This window comes from Filicampus tigris, chromosome 17 (genome assembly GCF_054856515.1).
Source record: "Filicampus tigris isolate MCC_2025a chromosome 17, RoL_Ftig_1.0, whole genome shotgun sequence".
Classification (NCBI taxonomy): domain Eukaryota; kingdom Metazoa; phylum Chordata; class Actinopteri; order Syngnathiformes; family Syngnathidae; genus Filicampus; species Filicampus tigris.
In genome coordinates, this window is record NC_141233.1 from 14,379,674 (window position 1) to 14,396,486 (window position 16,813).

Consider the following 16,813-nt stretch of genomic DNA (forward strand, 5'->3'; position numbering starts at 1 on the left):
ATTTAAACGACTTACGGGGCGCAACGTGTGCTCTGTCACGTGGGCCAAACACGGTCACGTGACTCAGCGTATATAAACAGTGGCATTGTGTTTACTAACTCAGATCACACTGCGACGAGCAGCAGAGCTTTTATCCTGCACAAATGGCCACCGACGTCGAAACACTTTTCTCTTTTGAGGAGGCCTACTACGACCAATATGACTATTACAACCTGGTCGAATACTCATGTCACGTCGGTGGAAAAGGGAGGTCCAAGAAAGAAACCGAGCTGAACACCAATCGCCATTGCCCCGCCGGACACGAAAGGAAGATTGCGACTAAATTTTACAACAGCGAGATGAAACGCAGGAGAACCAAAAGCTCGTCTAGTTGATGTCTCTCGATTCGCCTCCTCGATTGTTTACAGGTAACCGTGCGGGTTTCGAATCGGCTGACTGTTAATGTGGGTGGCTTTATCTTTGAAAGCCTTGGGTTTGTTGCAGTACCGTTGTCAAGAGAACAACAACAGGATGACGTTTGCGTTGAGTGTGTTTGACGTGTGGCTTTAAAGTGTTTGCCCTACTAAGGGAGGCCAGAAGTCCTCTTTGTATGTAAACAAACCACTTTCTACGTAAAAAAAAAATCTAGATTATAATTGTAAACCAGTCAAATGGAAAAACAGTAAGTACGGCGGAAACTGAGCACGCCTTCCTGTGACGTACGTGTGATGCCTATTTTTATGCCGCTCTGGTAAACAGGTAATTGTGTGCAATTTGTAACCTCGAAATGTCATTATAGCCAAGGGTAGAAATTATTTTTAAAAAAACAAACACTTTTAGGCTAATAACAATCAAATTTGAACACCTGTGTATTTAATATACAATGTAATGTTAACAAGTGCTATGGCCTTAAAGTGATTTCATACTAATATTCACTATATAATATAATAACCTAAATGTAAGCCGAGGCAGCCCTATATTGGTTAAGATATACTGTTAACACTATTTTCTACACTGCCTCACCACCAGATGGCCAAAACAAAACAAAACAAGAGGGGTTATAATCTTGCATGTCAACAGAAGAATAAATAAATTTGACTTGACTTGACTTATTTCTACGTAGGTCTGGACCCCACGCCGGATTCCTAATGTTGACTGTGGCCAAGAGTCTCTTCCTTTCCTGACCTTGTGGCTGACGTGATAACCATGCATAACCAATCAGTCAGTTGTCAGTTGACAGCAGCTCTGTTACACTCTCACTCTCTCACTCTTCCTCTCTCTGGTACATGATCTGATGATCTCAAGTTAAAGTTGTGCAAGAATAGTTTGTGTTGGGCTAAGTAGGTCAGCCATGTGTGCTTGATGCTGATGTAAAGATAAGTGTATTCCTTGCGGTTCAGGGATGATATTTTACTGTATTTTATTGGAATAAAATGGATGTTACTCAAATGAATTTGTTTCTATACTATTGAATGTAGTTAAAATGTACGTTGTATTTTCTGGAAATCATTCCTCAATGTCTGAAATGATTAATAAACCCTGCTATGACAAGACATTAAGCATTCATTGGATTTCCTTGGAACTGTATGTAACTATTACTGTCTTTGTCCAATTTGTCTTCCTACTGCTTTTGTTTTTTTGCGAAAAGGTGTAAGAAAGCACATTCTACTGCCGAACTGTTATTTTATTTGTTACATGTGGCTGACAATTGTTTTCCACTTGTATTTTTCACGCAAATAATTATTGTAAAAAAAAAAAAAAAGTTTGAATCGAAACACTGCTGCGTTTACAAAAAAAATGCCCATTTTATTTTGAAGGGAAAGATGGCCGGAAATGCTTAACGTGGTTCCGGGTCATCGCGCTGTGCAGCATTCGCTCATGAAATAGCCACTACAAACCGTAATTTATTTGCTTTACGAACATCTAACATCGTATTATGATGCAGCTATGCAAAGTGTGCAGCGAACAAACACCCAAATACAGATGTCCAGCCTGCGAAATAAGATAGTAAGTAAATTGAGCCTAGTTTTTCCTCGCTTGCTAAACACGTGTGCTATTCCTCTCTTGCTTGGCTCGCGTTTACAACTGCTAAATTCTTTATGTGAAGAAAAATTATAAAACATGGGCTTGTCACGCACTGTGTGCAGTGAATTCATGCATGTATTGTACGAGTTGAACTAAAAATTTGGTATAAAATCAGAAGATAAACGTGATTTCTCTTTCCAGTTGTTCTCTTTCCTGTTACAAGAGGCATAAAGGTAAGAAACTTTGCTTCTAGTATAAAATCACAGTATGAATAAGTTAAATTTTAAGTAATATATGATCTATCTATGCATCATCAGACTCGTGTCTTCCTGTTAAGAAGCTTATATCCAATGGAACAAAGGACGCTGTCAGTGCTGGTATGATCCACTAAATCTGTAAATATGATCAGAGTAATCAGATTAATAGAAATGATTCAAATAAATGTTACCGACTAAAAAGTAGAGCGAGTATAATACTGTACCAGCATGACTCCTGCTCACTTCATAGAAAATATGTGGTGCACCGTTTTTAAGAGAACACGGACACTCCCCCTGCAGACACGTGGAGTGTGGAGGATCTTCTGGTCGAAGAGGACATCGCCGATCTAGTTCCTCTAGAGAAGCTTCAATTGTTAGGTATGAACAGAAAATTGTGTTTGAAAAATCCCGAGTGTTCTCCCGATACGTTAAGTATCGTATTTTGCATGCTAAAAAGGAGAACCACAGTTACTGGATGCCCTTTTCTGCCATTTATTGAATGCCAGAACAGTATGTATTGATTGAATAGTTGGACTGTGATAAGATCTTAAATATGTATTTGGGATTGAATGGTCTACGATGTATTTTTCGACAGGTCGATCAAAAGAGCTTAAGGATCTTCTTTGTAATCGCCACCTAAGAGAACTATTGAGGACCATTGACAGTGCAGACAACAAGGAAGAATCAATGAAGGCAGCTATGCAGGAGCCCTTATTTGTGGAGTTTTCAGATCGATGTTTGAAGGTTGTAGAAAAAGAAGCCCACCCCCAGGAGTTCAGTGAAGTCATGGACTGGTAAATACGTTTACTTTGAGAATAGTTTTTCTTAAAAAAAAAAAAAATCACGGAGATCCAGATTTGAGGCATTCATGTTGAGATGACTTTTTTTTTAGATAGTCATTTATTTTTACAAATCAATTTAAATAATTCATTTTTTGTACATTGTCTCCCATTTGCAAAAGCTAGAGAAAAATATAAAATTTAGAGATTTTCTTCTATAAAGCATGCATGTATTAGTAAAAACATTCAAATGACAAAAAAATATTTTCAAATAAATGGAACAAATTCCAAATATTCCGCTGGTGTGCATATCTTAAAGCAGCTGTCTGAACAACTCATGATTCTTTCTTCCCGATACACCTGTGATTTCTTTGGTATTGTTTATACTACAGCTGCATTCGATGTGCAGTGAACGCATACCCACCTTGACTCTGCAGCATACAAGTAATATTATGTTTTCTTTGTCAGTCTTTCATTACACAGTAAACGATTAGGAGTGACTAATAAATATCAGCAGCCAGCCCATTGGTCAAGTACTTTTTGATTTCCATTAATCTAAGTTACAACACTTTGTGATCAAGACTCAATGGAAGGCAGCAGTGAGACAAAATATTTCCCTCAAGTGGCAAGATCCATCTGTTTGCAATAGTGCTTGTCTTCCTTAATTTAACACAAACCAATTCATAAATGTAGGTAGATATATAAAAACAATATATAATTGCATATTTGGGGGTAAAAAAAAATGTTATGTCCCATTTAAAAACCAATTCAAACTTAACCAGGAAACGGATTGGTTGATTCATTCAGCCCCTTAGAGAACGGCAGGATGTGCAAAAAGTACTGGACCACTGAACAGTTGGACGTGTATTCTAAAGTTTAGAGAAGGGCAAATTTAAGTTCGCCAGTAAAAGTTGTAGTGTGTTTAAAGTTCAGCCAGAAATCCCACTGTCCTGAACTTTTTGTCAGTAGTGTACCCACAATCATTTACACTCCCAAAATTCCCTGATTGCGGGAGGAAGAATTTTTTTTTTTTGCCGAACCTCAGACTGTTAGGCAGACGTGCTAACCACACCGTGCCTTGTTGAGTACATTCCCTCAAATATTACTTGCCTCATCTAAAACATTTCATTGCACACATTGAGACCTTAAAAGTAGAAAGGATTTGAGTCACCAAGGCCTCAAGGCCAATATGAAGGAGCTCTTAACTTGTGTATAAGCTCTGTGCAGCCCTGTCTAGCATAATACCTGATCTGGCCAGTGACCCAAATATGTAAGGGCACTTTTTTTTTTTTTTTTTTTTTTTTTTTACAACTGTAAAACCTGAATACTGCATTCAAACGCCACCTTATGCTGAAAAGACAAAATTACAACATTTCCCTTCTCTCTAAAAGCTTGTTCAAATCTATAGTCTTCTCCAACAGGATTTCATTGAAGCCGGTCACGCAATTCCTCATCTCCGGTTGTCTGTTTGCATAAAGAAGGGGCGACGGTTGGCAGTGCAGTCTGACAGATCCCTGAAATGTGGTTGAAAAGCACTTTGATAAGAATTTAAAAAAAAAAAAAAAAAAAGAAATTTGTAGATTCAATTCTAGGGACGTTTCTTCACCTTGGGTTGAGCCCGAATTGAGGCGAGCCCCTGCGTGTTCTGGTTGGTCTGCACCTTGTACTCTCCTCTCTTGGATGGCAGTTTGAGTGAGGCCACCACGGACATCATCTTATGAAAGCCCGTGGCCCTCATTGACACCACGATGGACGGGGGTGAGGGCAAAACCAGCCCCATAGGCCATCCTCGCACCGTGACGGGCTCCTGGATGCCGGACAGCTGCACCGAGCCCCGTTCCCTGATGATGGCGTTTAATTCGGACACGTCTTCCTGCGCGACGAGGTCTTCGACGTCATCGAGCTCGGCCTCAGCCAATGACTTCAACAGTGTCTGACGTGAGCACACAATAATCACCAATTATTTCCAGCTCACGTGCCGCAGAGCCCTCCTGAAGCTTACCCTCCACTTCCTCCAGGATTTCTGAATAAGTGCTGCAGCTCTGTCCCATCTCTGCACCCGCCTCCTGACAAGCCAAGAACGGACTGCTACAAGAGGCATAGAAATCAGTTGAAAATTCTTGGTTGTAAATGACCGCAATGTATCCCACATGTGAGCTTCCGAATCTTCTAATGGACCACGTCCTGCCACAAATGCAGGAACTCTTGCCAATATTTGACGACCCTCTAAAATGTTATTTCCCTAGACACACCGCAAGATGGCAGCAAAGCACTGTTTTGGGAGGGTCAAAATCAACTCAATTCTACATAGTTCCTTGGCACCAAGATATGACAAAGCACTACTAAACGAAGCTCCTCATTCACTTCAATATAGCTCCTTGATGCCAAGATGCTGCCAAAGTCATGATTTCAATGTTTTAACCTAAGCTCAAAAACAGAAAATAGGTGTTTTTTGGGGGGAAAATAACATGAAAGGTTCCCAAAAAAAAATTAAATCCTCAAGCCAAATATTGTTACTGAGTTTCCAAGCCCAGATTGCAGGATCCAACTGACCCGAAATGAGGAAAATCGCTAAAGAAATGGATGTTACTATAAGTCAACGTTGGAAAAAAAAAAAAAAATGTAAACATGTCCCTAATAAAACTGACCTGTACTAAGGTTAATTATTACACCCAAAATTGTTTTCATTTGTCTATAGGTTGCGGCAACGTTATTCTAGGAGAAATCATGATTAGTTCATCAGATGGGCCAATGTTGTGTCTGACATTCGCTTCGTCTGACGAGCTAATCAGGGCGATAAGATGCTGGTTCCTGTTTGGCCAGACAGTCAGGTCAAAAGGAGCCAGACAGAGGGGGTGAGCCAACAGACCACACGCAGCTCTACCTCACGAGGCATTACAAAACGTACCTGCTTGGATTAGAGTAGCGGAATGCCGTCGCTCGTGACGTTTGCGCCGTTGGTAGCGCCTCCAGCAGCACTGAATGCAGAATGCACACTTGGAGAGAATCCTCTTCCTCTGATTTTCCAGTAAGTCTAACTGTTGGCCAAATACAGAACGAATACGAGGGCATCCAATGACAAACTGGGCATTCGTACCGAGTTTCAGATGGAGACGGTGAATTATTTGACTAATTACTAACCAGTGACTGGGTGAGGAAAACTTTGGTCCGCCCACAGTGCACCAAAGACGTGGGTTCCCTCCTTATATTATGCGCTGGGCGTTGGAACACCAGGCCAAGTAGCCTCTGCACTTCCTGTAGATCCATTTCGTTGTCAGAGCCAGGCTTCACTTTTTGCACAATAAGACAATTTGGAGTTAATCGTAGTCGAGAACAAGCCACAACTAAAGACGTTCAGTACACAAACATTGAGAAGTATTACAAATGATTTGACAACATCGCTTCCACACATGGATGTTAAATCATGCAAGTGCAAATTAAGAGTGCAGTTGTTCAACACTAAAGATACCTTTAACAGCGGGTTCAAACGAGCAGAAATTCAAGCACAATTACAAACATTAAATTACACAATAAGCAAAGCAAGCTCTGACAGCCCAAACAAGGCAAGCATTTACCTGGAAAGTTCAAAAGAAGCTGCTTTTTTTTTTTTTTTGTTAGACAATCCTGTTTTATATAAGTGAAACGTCCCAAGAGGAGAACTGAGGGTCAGATTAACTAAGAGCACTAGTGAGGGGAAATGAGGGAAAAAAAAAAAAAAATCAGAAGACCTAAAGAGAGGAAATAAAATCACCATTGGCCCACAGTCAACATGCCAAATTATCAATTTTTCACTGAAGTTGGACTTACCAAGATTTTGAGCTTCTGGCTTCAGATTTGAGTGTTTCAGTATGCATCCATAGCGTTGTATGAAACACTTGAAGGGAATTCTGTGTACAAACGTATTCATCAATAAATCACAGGAATCAGAACAATAAGAGAAACTTTTTGGGGTTTTTTTTTACCTTATAGGAAAGCCAGCAGCGCTTATATGTATCGTCTCTACAATCCCACAAGCCTCCAACTGCGTGATCACCTAGCAGCAGATGGCAGCAATGTACTCACATCTTTTCCTAACGCGAAAAGGAATTTCTTCCATGTCCAGATTTACCTGCTCCTTTTTAAAGATGAACGGCTTGCAGTCAGAATTGGGTTTAATGCAGCGAGTGTAGTGCGGCGTTGTGGTGTGGAGGATGCTCATTAAGCTCTCGAGGGAGTTCTGCAACCACATAAACGCTGGTGCCAAGACTACTTCCGTTTTACACCAACACAAGCCATCTTAATATCTCCAGTTGCTTCTTCTACCTTGAACTTTGAGACCACGGTGACTTTACTGAGCCCCTTGCTCGAGGAGTTCTCCGTTTCCTTTGCTGTGAAGATCTGCTGAAGCAGGGGATTAGCTGACATCTGCAGCAGACTGATGATCTCAGGGGCCACCGGATCCTGGAACATAAATGACATTAACCGTTCATCCGTTTTCAATACTGCTTGGTCTAATTAGGGTCACGGGGGAGCTGGTGGAGCCTATCCCAGCTGACTTTGGGTGAGAGGCAGTAATCGCAGGACACGTTCATACCTATGAGCAATTTCGATTTTTAAAATTGACCAAACAGACAGAATGAATGTAGGGGAGAGTGTCGCGAGGAAACCAAAACAAGCAAACTGCGCACAGGAAGGCCAGAGCAAAGATTCAAACCTTAAAACTGTGAAGGCCTTTTCGCACAGCACTTGGTTTTCTTTAGGGCTGTCACTATCAATTTTTTTTTTAATCGATTAATCGGATAAGAAATATTTTTGCATTAAAGTTCATTGCAAAACATTTTTATACCAGTTCATTAACCGATTCACATCTCTGTTCACTCCTGGAAAAATACGTTTAATACTGTGCTGGTTTTACGATGAGGACGAGCATCTTTTAAGTAAATGCCAACACTGATATCGCATTAGGCCAATTATACAGGAAAGCAATCGAACAACTGTAGAAGCTGCATACCTTGTTTTTCTCCACCATGCCTTCAATCTTGTAGCTGACTTTGCCAGCATAATGGGCCACAGTGAAGTGTGGCACCTTGCTGAATTTATCCCAGCTGATGTTGCAGCTGGCAGCAAGCTCCTTCTCCAGGCGAACCCTAAGCGCCTTTGCATCCGAGGCTCGATTAAGACGACTCTCCTACAGCACACGGGCAGAAAAAACAGTGGCACTATATTCCGCGGGTTATGGAAGGAAGGCACCGAAAATTACCTCATCAAGAAGAGAAAACACACTAATAGGGCTTCCTTCTAGGAGATCCAAACAGCTCCGGTTATCTTGGTATTTCACAAAGGACCACTGCAATCCCTCTGACACATATTCCTCCTTGAAAAAAAAAACGTCCATGTGCAAAACAAACAGAAAAGACTTGAATGGAAAAGATTTTTAATAATAATGAATAAACAATCCAATAAAATTGACGGCTAAATGGACAGTTTTGATTGTGTACATCGTCGCTGTCCTGTGAAAAACACTTATGTCCAATTTTGGGGGGGGGGGGAAAAAAAAATCACATTAATGCGATATCCGTAACGCGGAAACATCATTCACATAAAAATAAGAAAATTGAAAAAAAATGGACAAAAGTGTTTTTCACATGAGAGTGACATCTAGCTGAATAGTAAGAAAATGTCCTCAAATAACATTTTCTAACATGTTTTATTAAAAAAAAATAAGGAGAGAAAAAACGTTCACGGATGTCTGAGGTCTGGCATCAACATCACCGTGAGGTATAAAAAAAAAAAAAAAAAAAGTACAGTACAGAAAACTAATGAGCCGTACCTGCTGAGCTCGTAAATAATGCGTAACAAAGTGCTGCTGGAGTTTTTCATTGGCATAGTTGATACAAAGCTGCTCCAAACTGTTCATTTGGAAACATTCAAAACCATACACATCTAGCACACCTGGAACAAGACAGAGGAAAAAAATGATAAGCATGTTAAAGAGCTGAATAGGCACAATCAATAAAGTGTTCTAAAATGGATGAGTAATACTTTGTCATCAGTATTGTTGACTGCGCTAAAAGTACCTATGAAGTTGCACCAAGCGGATTTATCAGCACAAATGCTGTCGTTGATAAATGTCACCAGCCATTCAAATAATCTGTGCGGAAAGACAAGCAACATCTTCGCTGGCGTTTACCGTAAACAAAAGGATATCATGGTTTAACATTTGAGCGTTTAATGACAAAATGTCCTGAGAGGGAAAACAGCATGACGGGCGTTGACTGTATTGTTTGATGATCGACTGCTCCTTCTTACTGGGCATAGATGACTTTGGCAAGGCAGTCTCTCCGCACGCAGCAGTCGACATGGGAACAGGGCTTGTGTACACTCTGCCTCCCTGCTTTTAATGTCCTCACACTTAGGCATGTCTGAAGCTCCTCGGCAGGTATTTGCAACAGTTCGGCAGCCCTATGCAAGGAGTCTAAAACACATTAAAGTGCGTTTCAAAATAATCGGAACACCATTGAAAAAAAGGTTCATGCATTTCAGTCGTTCCGTTCAAAAAGTTCAACTCGTATGTTGTACAGGCTCGTTAAAATTAAAAAGAAGTTTAAGTAATATTGGAATTTCTTGAGATGCAAGTTGTTAGCTTCAAGCTAAAATAATTTTGTTTTTCACCAAATCATGATCTATTTTACTGTAGCAAATCAACAAAATATGAGTTTCACTTCTTCCAATTGAACTACTGCAATAATTTTTTACCACGGTATTCTAATTTATTGAGATGCACCGACAAATAAAATAATGGCCTAAGTCATATTTTGACAAAAAAAAAAAAAAATAGTTTTTTGCCTTAAATATCTAAGGATGCTGGCTACTTCTGCTAAAAATCAGCGACATCCTTAGTTAACGGGATCATTCAATTCCACCCCTGAAATCAAATTAATACAAAACATAATCAGTATTTTGTTCAGTTTTCCGTGTTTTCAAAAAAAAAAACCAAGACGCTACCCATGATATTTTAGGAAATTGACAATAACAAATTGCTTGATGAAACATTAACAGGTTAACAAATAAATGTGCCGTTTGGTAAACTTCTCCCTGTTATAGCGTATGTTTCATGAAATACCTTTGGACCGTTCCTTTATGTCGCATGGCTGCGATTCATCGGCTGAAATGAAGAATTTCACATTCCCCAGATGCAGAATACCTGCAAGTATCTACAATAACAGAATAGATGTCATAATAAATATATACCATATTCAGAACAAAGCAAAAATTCTGAACAAAAACATTAGGCTTACCTTAAATATATCTCTCTGCCTCTCTGTATTTATACGCAGGTGGACCATCGCGTCAACTGTCTCCTGAAAACAGTCCTCTGCAAGATATTAAACACACAGCTGCCACCAGGGCTGGCAAAATGTAAACCAAATAAAAAAAAATAAACTAAGGACCTACCCTCAATTGTTTTATCTGCATTTGGCAGCCACACAAAGTGATGACCTAGTGGCATATTCCACTCCTTTCTCTGCTCATTGGTAGCTGCTTTCATCATCTGAAAAAACAGCCCAACGTGACTGTCGTGAGTTGTCACTACTCGCACAGGCTACATTGGACAAAACAATTTTCGATGTATTTTAAAGGGGACACATTATGGAAAATTGGCGTTCAAATTGCTTACATACAAAAAGTTGGGTATCTGGAGTGCCTGCCAAGTTGCCAACCCATCAAGTGAATAACAAAGCAAATCTTCAGTTATCTGCCTATTTCGGATAATGGGTCCGTGAGCGGGCCAATCTGTACTTTCACCCCACGACTACCCATTTAAGGACCTCAAATTGATTTGCCAATTCGATTGAGGAGAGATGATTCCGAAGTATTTTTGAGTGATACATTATAATAAGGTTTCCTGTATGTCGTCACCTGGTAAAAGATGTGAAAGTTCCTTTCATTTGCTGGTTGGTAGGCAACCCTGGTCTTCTCAAGTAAGTATGTCTGCACAGATGCCCCCACTAAAAGCTGACAGCTACATAAAAAAAAATAAAAAAATTAAAAAAAAAACAGATTTAAATGTTTACCAACATCGGTCCAAATGAACGTTCCTCACAGCTGTAATTACCTGTCAAATTGGAGCTGGATGTACTTTCCAAAGCGACTGCTGTTGTTGTTGCGAAGTGTGCACGCATTGCCTGCATGGAAGGCGGAATGTTTACTCGTGTACCGTGCCCGCAAGATGGCTGCGATTTTTCGAGGACAGGTAGCCTCAACGTCGTACCAAAAGCTTCCATAATAGGGTTGGAGTCCAGCACTCTCCTCTCAATCCTCTCCACAGTGTCCTGATGCTCCGCCACTGAGGAGGAGGCTGCCACTGTGGCGTAGTACTTCATCAGGCAACGGGAAGTCCATGTCTGTGAAGAAATAGAATAGACTCAAGCCTACGTCCATTTTCTACCGCTTACGATGTACTGCGCTTTGGTAAGCCGGAGCCCATATTAACTGACAATATCAACAGTAGGGCTGGGCGATTTGGCTGAAAATGTATCACGATATAAGTATTTCCTATCAGTTGATGTCAATAATTATTATTTTTACCAAATAAAAATAAGAAACAAATATTAAAATGGGTTGAAGTTAACTACAATAAAAATATTATCTATATTCTAGAGAAAAAAATACCATTCAAAATATCAGGTAGAAAAACTCATCTTTAAGTAATGTACTGTAATGTGGTGAAATGTTTTATACAATGACATCCAAGCGCTCTGAGTGGTGCCGTAAATGTGTATTTGCAGATAATGCTTTTTTTTTTTTTAATCGAACATTTTATCAAACCCACAGTACTTTCTATTGATACAGCTCACCTGTCTATTGCGATACATATTGATATTGAATTATCACCCAGCCCTAATAGATTAACAACCTTACTTTACACCAACGGGAAATCCAGCATCTTCAATTAACCTAAGATAGCAATGGGAGAACATGCAACCACCAGAGAAACGTCACAAAAGGCTTACCTTTCCTGCGCCGCTCTCCCCGCTGACAACCAAAGACTGGTTCACTGGCCCCAATTGTCCCTGAACATTCCTGTACGCTTCCTCAGCCACAATAAAGATATGTGGCTTAGGCTCCTGCAGAAGGACATCCTATCGTTAATCCATTTTGACAACTACGTGAAATTTAATCATTCTAATCACCCATCCTACGGTACTTGCAGATTGCTATTCATGAATTCACTCATTCACATTTTTTTCTATTGAATCTATAATCAGACAATTATTTGCTTAACAACTTACTTATTCACATTTTTGTGCTCTTTCTGCAATGCCCTTAAAACGACACAATTTGCCACAGAGCCCTCGCTAGTGGGAAAATAGTAATTGTTGAGAAGGAAGTATGCTGAGGCGCAAAATTCATGTGTTCCATCAGGGTAAACAAAACACAGCCGCATCTGATATAAGTCACTTAAAAAATACCCATGGAAATGGAAAATTGGATATAGGGCGTTTGGACGTTCAAGGCAAATTCCTCCTATGAGGCGCTGAGCAGTTCACTCAAAATAACCATTAAAATTCCAAACTTTAAGTTCCCTCATTTATTCACAAGCATACTAACACCAATCCAATCAATGCCTTCTATGTGACTGGAAATCATCTCTTGTGCGCATGTAAATACCTTGAGCTGGGGAGCATTGTGATATTCTTTCATCACATCCAGGGAGTAAAGCACAGGAACAGGTTGGAAGGGGTTAAGGGCCACCAAGGTGCAGCCAGCATGGGTGTAAAATACGTTGACGCTGTACCTGGCCTGCAGGCATCTCAGCACTGTCACACAGAAACATTAGGTCTCATTAGGCATGAGGAAATGTCCCTGTCCCCCATGAATCACAGGGGTCCACTTTATAGTTTTAAGTTGTGATATCACCATTCACCATTAGATGGCAGACATGCCTTAGTTGCGCTTGCATCAGGTCTTATACTGACATATAATACAATGTGAGTACAGGCATATTATTCTTTTGCAGATTTGGAATGACAAGCCGGAAAAACAGAGTACCTGAATAATATTAAGATTTTGAGTGAGTTGACTTTTGTGGAAAAAAATGCAACAAATGAGTGCGTACACTTAATGTTGGTTTGTTGTTCAGCAGTTTTGTGCCATCCTTTAATTGTAATTTTTATCCACTGGTGGAAAAACAACCTCACAGTATATGGTTATTTTCTCATTGTTCAAACACTTTCGTGTTGAAGGCTAGGATTTTTTACACATGCATTAAGTATGAAATAAAATGGCAATTCTTGTCGTACATCTGGCTCGGAAGTGCGTTTTCCTATGTGCCCCTCCCGCCCGGCCCCCAGTAGCACTGATGAAAAATTGTGCCTCCCTCCATCATTTAATTTGCCCACCCCTGCTATAGATGCTTCACTGAAAATATACTGTGGCTGTTGTTGTTACCAGTTGTTGGCGTCACTGGATTGACATTGGTGAGATCGTCATACGTGTGCAGCTGTGCTTCACCATCAATAAGGAAGGCAAGAATTTCATCCTCGAGTGAATCATTAAGGCATCCATCCTTTGAAGAAACCTTTTGTACGGATCCTTGCACCTAGAGTGAACCAGGACACATGCAAAGAGTTTGATGATGAATGCAACGTCTGTGTAAATGGTGTCGAATTATTTAGGTCACATTCTATATTCCTGCAAAGTGACTTGTTTGAGCAGATGATAACAGGTCAAGGTTTGACCTACTCTAGCGAATGTGTCCCATTTAATCCAGTCAATCACTTTCACTTCAGCTTGACAACTTGTTTATCCCTCTAGGATCACATGGATTGGACGTGCAACCGGGGACTGTCAACAATACTGTCAGGTGTGTGGACGCTTGTAGAAGTTAGCTTTACACAACATGTTGTAACTGTGTGTGTCACTGAGGTACAGTGGGTGATCAAAATACTGCAAAGATGGTAATACAATCCAGTACATTACAACAAATTACACCAGTTTTTTTTTTTTATACAACACAAACAGATTGTGCAACTATCAACAGAGATAACGCCACACTTTCAAGCTGTGACATGCTGCAGTCAGTCTGTCAGTCAGTCCCACACCAGTCTAAAATGTGAATAATGATTTCCCAATCTTAGCTTTTCTGCCATTATTCTTTATCCTTAAATACGATTCAAAGTCAGTCACGAGAGAAAGTTTCCTTTGTGATACATCCTCGAGCGACCCATTTTTTCCCCAAACTTACCACTCCAACCTCCATTGCTGTGTCCCGCACTAATGTAGCCGCTCACAGAAGTCATAGGTTTAGCTTTCGCTCAGCCGATGAGTTGTAACGTACGCTAAGACTGTTAAAACACTGTCAATTCCACTTTGCAACGAATCCTTACTTTAGCCATACTGACAAGTTGACAACTTGTTCAAGGGCAACTCCCGTACCGCCTTTGGCTGTCTTGTCTCCCAACCCGACTGTCTCCCAAGCTCCTGAAGTGCACACTTCTTTCCCGCCCTCTTTCTTATGACGTCAGCATGCGTCAACTCCTTCTTCTTCTTGTGATTTTTTTCGGGGAAGCGGTTGCCAAACCAACGCTTGGTGCATTACTGCCACCTAATGGATATACAGGCATTACAGCCCATTGCAGACAGCGCCGTTTCTCCTGCCATGCAGCAAATCATTTTAGCATCCCTGACACATGGCGAGCCCCCTGGCAGGAGAATACCAACACCTCTTCAATTCCCAGGTGTAGAGCTAGACCGTAGAACAGGGGTCTCCAAGTCTGGTCCTCGGACGCCACTATCCAGCCTGTTTTAGATATTTCCCTAGCTGCAACACACCTGCACTTGCACCATGTCATGAGTTATTCATGATAACTGCATTTGCACACTAGAAATAAACAAAACACTAGAGTACTATTACTGACATATTATGAAGTTGGCGGTTGACATACGCATGCGCATGTCTTGTTCCGTATGTGCTTTTTAAAGTTAACCACAAGCATCCTGGTTGGATTCAGACCTATGAGCCAACCTGTCCTGCATGGAACAACTTTTATGAGCCAGCATCGTGTCAAAATTGTGGTAAGTACAGTATTTAATTATAAAAAGGTTATCTACTGCTGCTGAATTTTCCCAATAGCATTACCAGGAATGAATAAGAGAAAGACTGATTTAGATGATACTTGTGTAGGAAATAAATGTCAATAATAGGAAGACTTTTGGTGTAACTTGAATGCTATGAGGTCTTGTTTTTTTTCATTTGTTTCATGTTAATGTTTTAATTTTCTCAGGTAATGTCTCAGAAGGAGCTGAAAGAAGCATTTGTCAGTAACCTCAATGGGACTAGTTTACAGGAAGTGGTCCTTGGCTCATTTCTCACCCCACTCTGCCTCCTCAACCGAGCTCTCATTCTGATCCTCTACAATCAAGCAAAGGGGAATCTACCTCTGCCATTTCCACGGATTTCTCACCTGCTCCTCGATTACTCTGTGCTGGTCATTCCTCTCGTCCTGTCATGCACCGTCCTGAGCAACCATCTTCTATGCGTGGTTTTGAGCATTGTATTTGTTTTGTTATGTGTGCTTTGTCGCATCTATCGTAGAAACCGGCAAACCTCTCTCAGCACCTTCCTCAACAGGACTGTTCAGTTCAAACAGGTTCCCTTTGTGACCTTCTTTAGAGTGATGGTGAATGTGCAAACAGCTATCAGTATTCTGGCTGTAGACTTTCGAGTCTTCCCGAGGCGGTATGCCAAAACAGAAACTTTTGGAACAGGTGTTATGGACTTTTGTGTTGGAGCGTTCACCTTCGGAAATGGTATGGTGTGCCCAGAAGCACGTGGGAAGAATGTTTCCGGGTTCAAGGTGAAACATATTGTCAAACAGCTCCTGTCCGTGTGGCCCTTGGTTGTTCTTGGCGCAGCACGACTTGCCTTTGTCAAAATTAGCCACTACCAAGAGCATGTGACTGAATATGGCGTCCACTGGAATTTTTTTTTCACATTGGCCCTTGTCAGGGTTCTGACATCCATGTTTTTGGTTGCTGTACCATCAAAATACTCGTGGATCTTGGCTATTGTCATAAGTTGTGTTCATCAGTTTGCACTGGAGACAACAGGCCTCAAGGCTTTCGTCTTGCACAACAATCACAGAAAGCAGGACTTCCTGCATGCTAACAAGGAGGGCATTTCCTCGATCGCAGGCTATGTTGCCATCTACATGGCAGGAGTCCAGGTTGGAAGTTATGTGATGCAGCCAAGATCTAATGTCAGAAAATGGCTCAAAGTAGTTTTTAACCTCTTCATGGCAACTCTTACGCTATTTACTGCTTTGAGCACATGTCAGATGTATGTGGAGCCAGTGTCTCGCCGCTTAGCTAATCTACCTTTCTGCCTCTGGACTGTTGCTCAATCTCTCCTGTTTGTATCATGTTTTGCTTCAGTTGAATTGATTGTACTCTTTTCCAAAATAACATCAGACTGTCGCTTAGTACCATACTCGTGGAATTCATATCCAGGCTCCCACAAAAAAAAAGATGAGATGAAAGGATTGTGTCTTGTTCACGCCATCAACAAGAATCAGTTGTTATATTTCCTGCTCTCAAATGTCTTGACAGGATTGACCAACGCCTTAATCAACACACTTAATTGCAGTGACTTGTATTCTGTGTGTGTCTTGTTGTTTTATATGTTCACAAACTGCACTGTTATATACGTTTTACACCTCTGTGAAATCATAATAAAGTTTTGGTAAAGAAATGGCCAGTGGTCCAATGCAGTCTTTAACGCCTCAAGTAACT

At 40.7% G+C, this 16,813-nt stretch overlaps 3 protein-coding genes and 1 pseudogene across 8 annotated transcripts; 3 read left to right on the forward strand and 1 right to left on the reverse strand.

Moving 5' to 3' along the window:
• The first annotated feature begins 78 nt into the window (after positions 1 to 78).
• On the forward strand, positions 79 to 1,532 carry LOC147133523 (nuclear protein 1 pseudogene; annotated as a pseudogene). Its single transcript, XR_015081865.1, has 2 exons — positions 79 to 407; positions 1,103 to 1,532. The product of XR_015081865.1 is annotated as a nuclear protein 1 pseudogene (transcript).
• A 251-nt stretch (positions 1,533 to 1,783) lies between these two features.
• znhit3 (zinc finger, HIT-type containing 3) lies at positions 1,784 to 3,332 on the forward strand. Of its 4 annotated transcripts, none has more exons than XM_086012141.1 (5): positions 1,784 to 1,986; positions 2,206 to 2,237; positions 2,322 to 2,381; positions 2,562 to 2,639; positions 2,857 to 3,332. In XM_086012141.1, the coding sequence occupies exons 1-5, from the start codon at positions 1,916 to 1,918 to the stop codon at positions 3,057 to 3,059; spliced, it is 444 nt and encodes a 147-aa protein (XP_085868267.1). In that variant the 5' UTR covers positions 1,784 to 1,915; the 3' UTR covers positions 3,060 to 3,332. The 4 variants fall into 4 exon arrangements, with proteins under 4 accessions (XP_085868267.1, XP_085868268.1, XP_085868270.1 ...); XM_086012140.1 differs by having other exon boundaries at positions 1,786 to 1,986; positions 2,538 to 2,639; XM_086012142.1 differs by lacking the exon at positions 2,322 to 2,381 and having other exon boundaries at positions 1,785 to 1,986; positions 2,538 to 2,639.
• On the reverse strand, positions 3,041 to 14,518 carry myo19 (myosin XIX). 2 transcript variants are annotated; one of them, XM_086012134.1, is made up of 24 exons: positions 14,268 to 14,518; positions 13,472 to 13,622; positions 12,692 to 12,840; positions 12,034 to 12,147; positions 11,292 to 11,424; positions 11,136 to 11,205; positions 10,940 to 11,042; positions 10,475 to 10,571; positions 10,318 to 10,394; positions 10,143 to 10,233; positions 9,329 to 9,494; positions 9,097 to 9,170; positions 8,850 to 8,971; positions 8,280 to 8,393; positions 8,031 to 8,207; positions 7,343 to 7,480; positions 7,149 to 7,256; positions 7,003 to 7,073; positions 6,848 to 6,927; positions 6,182 to 6,330; positions 5,949 to 6,078; positions 5,043 to 5,128; positions 4,647 to 4,973; positions 3,041 to 4,554 (listed from the first exon to the last, which is right to left on the reverse strand). In XM_086012134.1, the coding sequence occupies exons 1-24, from the start codon at positions 14,280 to 14,282 to the stop codon at positions 4,405 to 4,407; spliced, it is 2,892 nt and encodes a 963-aa protein (XP_085868260.1). In that variant the 5' UTR covers positions 14,283 to 14,518; the 3' UTR covers positions 3,041 to 4,404. The 2 variants fall into 2 exon arrangements, with proteins under 2 accessions (XP_085868260.1, XP_085868261.1); XM_086012135.1 differs by having other exon boundaries at positions 14,410 to 14,514.
• Positions 14,519 to 15,071: 553 nt separating this feature from the next.
• LOC147133526 (glucosaminyl-phosphatidylinositol-acyltransferase PIGW-like) lies at positions 15,072 to 16,767 on the forward strand. Its single transcript, XM_086012896.1, has 2 exons — positions 15,072 to 15,097; positions 15,307 to 16,767. Exon 2 carries the CDS (start codon positions 15,310 to 15,312, stop codon positions 16,765 to 16,767), a length of 1,458 nt encoding a protein of 485 aa, XP_085869022.1. The 5' UTR covers positions 15,072 to 15,097; positions 15,307 to 15,309.
• Positions 16,768 to 16,813: the final 46 nt, after the last annotated feature.